General features: G+C 37.1%; 1 protein-coding gene across 2 annotated transcripts; it reads right to left on the bottom strand.

Annotated features, from left to right (window-relative positions):
- Nucleotides 1–3,398: 3,398 nt before the first annotated feature.
- On the bottom strand, nucleotides 3,399–6,117 carry LOC118974497 (olfactory receptor 4A5-like). 2 transcript variants are annotated; one of them, XM_037027939.1, is made up of 2 exons: nucleotides 5,222–6,117; nucleotides 3,399–3,402 (listed from the first exon to the last, which is right to left on the bottom strand). In XM_037027939.1, exons 1-2 carry the CDS (start codon nucleotides 6,115–6,117, stop codon nucleotides 3,399–3,401), a joined length of 900 nt encoding a protein of 299 aa, XP_036883834.1. The 2 variants fall into 2 exon arrangements, with proteins under 2 accessions (XP_036883834.1, XP_036883833.1); XM_037027938.1 differs by lacking the exon at nucleotides 3,399–3,402 and having other exon boundaries at nucleotides 5,147–6,117.
- Between the last annotated feature and the right edge of the window lie 944 nt (nucleotides 6,118–7,061).

The raw sequence follows: 7,061 nt of genomic DNA, 5'->3' as shown, positions 1-7,061 counted from the left end.
GGTACAAAAAAATGGCAGTGAGTAAGTACCTCTCAATAATAACCTTAAACATAAACAGATTAAATGCTTCAATCAAAAGACACAGAATAGCTGAATGGATAAAAGAGAATGACCCACACATATGCTGCCTACAAGACACCCACCTCAGGATGAAAGACCTATGCAGACTGAAAGTGAAGGGCTAGAAACAAAGTTTTCAAGCAAACAAACAGGGGGGAAAAGCTGGACTTTCAATTTCCATATCAGACAAAATAGACTTCAAAAGCAGAGCAATAAAAAGAGACCCAGAAGGTCACTTCATAATATTTCAGGGAAATACCAAATGAGAAGTCATAAAGGTTAAATACTTATGCACCCAACATAGGAACACCTAAATACATAAAGAAAATCTTGAAGAACTTCAAGAAAGATATTGACAGTAACACAATTACACTAGGGGATTTCAACAACCCACAGTCAAAAACTGGATAGATCTTCCAATGAAAATATCAACAAAGATATTGCAGCATTGAACAATATCTTAGATTAAATGAACTAAACTGATATATACAGAGCTTTTCATCACAAAGGAGCAAAATACACATTATTTTTCAAATGCACATGGAAGATTTTCAAAGATACACTACATGAAAAGACACAAAATAAGCCTCAACAAATTCAAGAAAATTGAAATCATATCAACCATTTTCTCTAACCACAAGGGACTGAAACTAGAAAGCAACCTCAAGGAAAAAAACTCAAAAACACTCAAACTCATGGAGATTAAAGAGCATGTTATTTTTAAAAATATTTTCTTTATTTTTTAGAGAGAGGGGAAGGGAAGGAGAAAGAGTGGGAAAGAAACACCAATGTGTGGTTGCCTCTAATGTGTCCCCTAATGGGAACCTGGCCTGCAACCCAGGCATGTGGCCTGACTGGGAATCAAACCAGCAATCCTTTGCTTTGCAGGCCTGTGCTCAATCCACTGAGCTACACCAGCCATGGTGAATGGCATGTTATTAATGAATGGGTCAAAAATTAGATCAAGGAAGGAATCAAAAAGTTTCCGGAAGCAAATGAAAATGAACTAACAACAATCCAAATCTTAGGGGATACAGCAAAGACTCTCAGGAGGGAGAACTTCATAGCAATACAGGCCTACCTAAAAAAGATAGAAATATTTCAAATAAACAACCTAACCCTCAACCAACAAGAACTCAAGGAACAATTGGAAATGGAAAGCATTATGCTGCCTGAAATAAGCCAGGTGTTGAAGGACAAATACCATATGATCTCACCTTTAACAGGAAGTTAAACAACAAAACAAACAAGCAAGCAAAATATAAAGAAAGACACTGAAATAGAGAACAGGGGAACAGCAAACAGACGGGAGAGGGGAGGCAATTTCAGGGGAAATAGGGGAGGGATATAGAGGAACAAATAGAAAGGAAACATGGCCAACAACTAAGAAGAGTAGAAATGGGAGGGGGGGAGCACGGGGGGACATGGGACTAATAGGGAGAAAACTGTACTTGAAAAATAAATAAATAATTTGTTTAAAAAAAGAACTGAAGTGACAACAACAAAGACAGACCAGAGCAAGTAGAATAAAGGAAAAAACTAACATCAGATCATAATTGAATGACATAATGACTAACAGCACAATTCTAAGAATCATTACATCCATGAGTTGGTTCTGTGAAAAAAACAAAATTGGCAAGCCTTTAAGCAACTCATCAAGAAAAACAGAGAAAGAACTTAAATAAACACAATCAGAAATGAAATGGGGCAAATTACAACTGATACCACAGAAATATATTATAAGAAATTACTATGAAAAACTGTATGCCAAGAAACTTAGGTAAAACTATGAAAACCTAGGTACAATGAAAAAATGTCTAGAAAAATGTAATTTTCCTAACTCAATGAAGAAGAAACAGAAAATCTGAACAAACCAATAACAGCTGATGAAATTGAAGCACTAATCAAAAAAACTCTCAAACAACAAAAGCCCTGAACTAGATGGTTACACAAGAGACATCTACAAAGGATTTAAGGAAGAGCTAATACCTATCCTTTATAAACAATTACAAAAATTCCAAGAAGATAGAACACTCCAAATCTCTTCTTTATGAAGCCAGCATCATCCTAATCCCAAAACCAGATAAAGACACAAAAAAGAAAGAAAACTTTAAGCCAATATCACTATTGAAAATAGACACTAAAAACCTCAACAAAATATTGGCAAAATGCATCCAGCAATTCATTAAAGAAATCATACACCATTGACCAAGTGGGATTCATCCCAGGGATGCTGGGATGCTACAACATTCACAAAACAATAACGGTAATACATCACAGAAACAAAAGCAAAGAAATAAATCACATCAGCATATCAATAGATGCAGAAAAAGCACTTGATAAGGTACAGCACCATTTATAATGAAAACAGCCAAGTGGGAATAGAGGAAGCATTTCTCAACATAATAAAGGCCATATATGGGAGACCTAAAGTCAACATCATACTCCGTGGACAAAAACTGAAAACTTCCCCACTAAAATTAGGAATGAGACAAGGACGTCCACTTTAACCACTTCTATTAGACATACTATTGGAAGTCCTGGCCATAGCAATCATACAAGAAAAAGAAATAAAATGCATCCAAATTTAAAAAGAGGAAATAAAGCTATCATTGTTTGCAAATGACATGATAGTGTACATAGAAAATCCTCTACACCCCACCAAAAGAAACTGCTTGACCTAACAAATAAATTTGGCAAAACAGCAGGATACAAATTCAATGTTCAGAAATCAAACTTACTTTTGAAGATCAACAAGGAAACATCAGAAACAGAAATCAGAAAATTTTTTCATTTTATATAGCAACAAGAAAAATAAAATATCTAGGAACCAACATAACCAAGGGGGTAAAAGACGGTGCTAACTAAACTACACAACACTGAAAAAAGAAATTAAGAAAGACACAAACAAATGGAAACATATACCGTGTTCATGGATTTGAAGGATTAACATCATTAAAATGTCCATACTACCCAAAGCAATCTATACATTCAACTAAATACCTATTAAAGTACTAATGGCATATTTCACAGATGGAGAAAAAAAACACTTCAAAATTTCTATAGAACCTTGAAGAACTCCAAAGAGCTGCAGCAAATTGATAAAGAAGAGTAAAGTAGGGGAAATCACAATACCTAATATCAAACTGTATTGCAAGGCCACCATAATGCAAGGCCAGCCTGGTACTGGCATAAGAACAGACACACAGACTAATGGAACACAATAAAGAGCCTAGAAATAAACCAAAGTCTCTTCTGTAAATTAAGATACAACAAAGGGGGCTCTAAACAGCTCTATGTACCAGCTCCCCTAACAGGGTTAATTCAGTGACCCATCCTCAACTTCACTAACTTTCTTCTCCTTGCTCAGACCTACTGTTGAGCCACTTTAGTGGATTTCTTATTTCAATTATTGTCCATAATGTATTTATGTACTTTTTCAAAATGTTCATCTGTTTATTGATATGTCACTTGCTATTGAGACATTGTTTCATAGTTTCTTTCCCTCAGCTCTTTTGACATGATTTTCTTTTGTTCTTTATATATTTTTAAATAACTACAGTTTATGTCACTGATCCCATAAGTTTCGCCATTACTCAGAAGCATATAACATAATATAGTGATGAAATGAGATGGTGAAGTCTCTTTCGACAGTGCCACTTGAGACAAAAGACAGTCCAAAATTTATGTAACTCTGTTTCTTATCCAATATAATATGGTATATACTTCAGACATGACTATACTTGAATGACTCCATCTCTGTAATCAGAACAGACAAAAGTTAGTGAATCAAATGGGGAACTCAGAATGATCTTCATCATTCTTACACCTATTAAACCCACCTAAGATATTTTTGATTCAGTTACTTGGAAGTTTGAACTTGGTATGTTTGAAAGCCCTAGTGCCCACAGAGAAATACTTGCACCAATGAATACATTGTTCTATTGCGTTTTCCATGGAAAATGTCCATGGTTATGTTGGTCTCTCCAGGCTGATGAAACAGCACGATCCCCATATTGAGTTGAGTGCTTGGTCCTAATTAATGACAGAAAATTGGGTTGCTACAAATGAATAAAGGCATGCAATACAGTATCTACTTCTACTCCCATGTCAAGTAGACAGCAGTGAGAAACAGGGGAAAACAACAAAACAGAACCATTGTAGATCTGACTGCAATGGTAATTAAGGTGTGAATTATCCATCTGGATAATACTCTCTGACTAGACAAGAAATTGGCAGAAAGTGAAAGGAATACAAAATTGGTGATTGCAAAGTTATGATGGTTAACTTTGATCACATCACAAGCTTAGAACCTTAGTCTGAAGTGGATGTTTTGTTTTATGTAACCATTTCTTTATCTCTTTATTACCCCCCCCCCCACTACTTCATATGAAGAGCATTGGTGGGACTTCCACCAAGATGGAGGCCTAAGTGGAAACACTGTGCCTTTTCGCACAACCAAGTTTTAAAACAACCAAATTTTAGTAACAAAAACAAAGCCAAAACACAAGTCCGACAACAACGAACCATTCAGCCAGACCTGTAAGAGGAGCGGAGCCAGCAGGTTCAGGCAGAAAAGATCCCCCGACTCAGGCATGCAGGCACCTGTAGCTGGATCCCAGGTGTGGGGTAGCAAGGGGTGGACCCAGTGAGGTTGCAAGGTGGCAGGTTTTTGGTAGAGTTTATAGGATTTCCCATGTACACTATCATGTCATCTGCAAACAATGAGTTTTGTTTCCTCCTTTCTGATTTGAATGCCTTTTATTTCCTTTTCTTGCCTGATCACTGAGGCTAAAACTCCCAATACTATATTAAATAGAAGTGGTGAAAGTGGACAACATTGTCTTGTTCCTGATCTTAATGGAAAAGCTTTTAGTTTTTGCGCATTGAATATGATGTTGGCTGTAGGTCTTTCATATATGGCCTTTACTATATTGAGGAATGCTCCCTCTATTCCCACTTTGCTGAGTACCTTTATGATAAATGGGTGTTGTACCNACCTTCTATGAATAAAGAAAAGCATCCCAAGAAAACTCATTAGGTTGACTAACTTATCCACTGTTAGAATGAACTACTTGTTTGTTGCTTCAGAATTAGTAACAGGTGCATTCAATATGAATGACACATTCTCAGTCTATCTATAGCTAACATCCTACACCACAGTTTCTTCATAGCATTTGTCATTTCTGAATTTCTCAAAGTGTATATTAGAGGATTCAACATCGGAGTGATAAGCATATAAGCCACACTTATGAATTTATCAATAGGGAAGTTAGAAACAGGTCTAACATACATATAAATGCAGGGAACAAAAAAGAGAACAACCACCGTGATGTGGGAAAAACAAGTAGACAGGGCTTTGCGCCTCCCTTCCTGACTGTGAGTTTTAAGGGAATTTAGGATTACTCCATAGGATGTTAGTAAACAAATAAAGACAACCGTACAGATTACTCCACCATTGGCAACCATAGTGAGGCCTAAGACATAGGTGTCACTGCAGGCAAGTTCTAATAGTGGGTACATGTCACACATGAAGTGGTCAATGACATTGGGGCCACAAAAGGGGAGGGTGTACACAAAGAGAAGTTGAATCAGAGAATGAACAAAACCTCCAGCTGAGGACACCACCAACAGCAGGATGCAAACCTGTCTATTCATGATGGTTATGTAGTGCAGTGGTTTACAGATGGCCACATAGCGATCATAGGCCATGGCCACCAGCAGGAAGACCTCAGCACCTCCAAAAAGGTGTTCCAGAAAGAGCTGTCCCATGCATCCTGAGAAGGAAATTGTCTTTTGACCACAGAGTAGGTTTATGATCAATTTGGGTGAACTGACGGTGGAATACACTGCATCAAGGAGTGACAGATAGACAAGGAAAAAGTACATGGGGGAGCCCAGAGAGGGGCTGGCAAGAACAGTCACCACAATGAGCAGGTTGCCCACCAGAGTCACAAGGTAAATGAGTAAAAATATGACAAATAATGCTTTTTGGCCCCCAGGATCCTGAGTGAGGCCCAGGAGGACAAATTCTGTCACATTGTTACTATATTCCATTCAGTCTTCTCTAAAGCCTCTTTCTACGAGGAGAGGTCAGGAGAAGCGACCTGTAATGAAATGATGAACACACTATGATTACATCCAGTATATCTTGGAGTATATATTCATTATTTTATCTTCTACAGGGGTTTACACACAATAAAGTTCTGGTGAAGATCTGTGAGTTCTTCTTAATAGCCTATTGCATCTTCCCTTCACAATTCTGTTTCTCTTCAGAGGTTTTGGTTTCGGCTACAAATCAAGGTTTTCTCCCTTGGTCTTAGTAGATGGTCGACAGAGAAAAGTATCAAAGGCCCCACAGCCAGCTGTGTCTTTCATAGAGCCTAGTTAAACTGTCAGTCCTTGGCACACAAGTCAGCAGTGACTTACTCTCTGGTAGAAGCAAAACAAAATCTCTAAATAAATTGGCATGATGTCAGTCCTGTGAGTTGGCAATATTTGTGGGGAGGACCTTGTAATATAACTGATATAGCATCAAAAATAATGTCTTTTTTTGAATAATGCACTTCAATTATGATAAATTGCTATTAGGTATTCAGTCCTTTATATCTCAAAGGATGTTCAGTCTTCATGGATCTCTCATTAAATTTCCACAGACTGGAATACATCAAATTATGACAAAATTGACCAACTGTTCCCTAAAGCAATTACCCAGTTGAACTTTGTGATGGTCATCAATTCTCCTGCTTCTTTTTTATAGTATTGGCTTTTTAAGAAGTTATGTAATCTTTGTCTATCCTACAACCCTCAACACAGAGACACTATTTAGATTTTCACCAAATATTTTTGAACTTCACTGACTCATGACAATCATGAACTCTTATGTTACCAGCAGGTATTATTTCGTTCAAAACTCTTGCAGTGACCCAGGTATTGAGAAATGAGAATTCTTTTCAGACACTGAATAGAGAGAAAAATACAATGTAACATGGTTATATTTA

The sequence above is a fragment of the Sturnira hondurensis genome, unplaced genomic scaffold (genome assembly GCF_014824575.4).
Source record: "Sturnira hondurensis isolate 20B ecotype Veracruz unplaced genomic scaffold, ASM1482457v3 Scaffold0019433, whole genome shotgun sequence".
NCBI classification, from domain to species: Eukaryota; Metazoa; Chordata; class Mammalia; order Chiroptera; family Phyllostomidae; genus Sturnira; species Sturnira hondurensis.
Note: the sequence above shows the minus strand (reverse complement) of the source record. Positions and strands in the feature narration are given on the sequence as shown.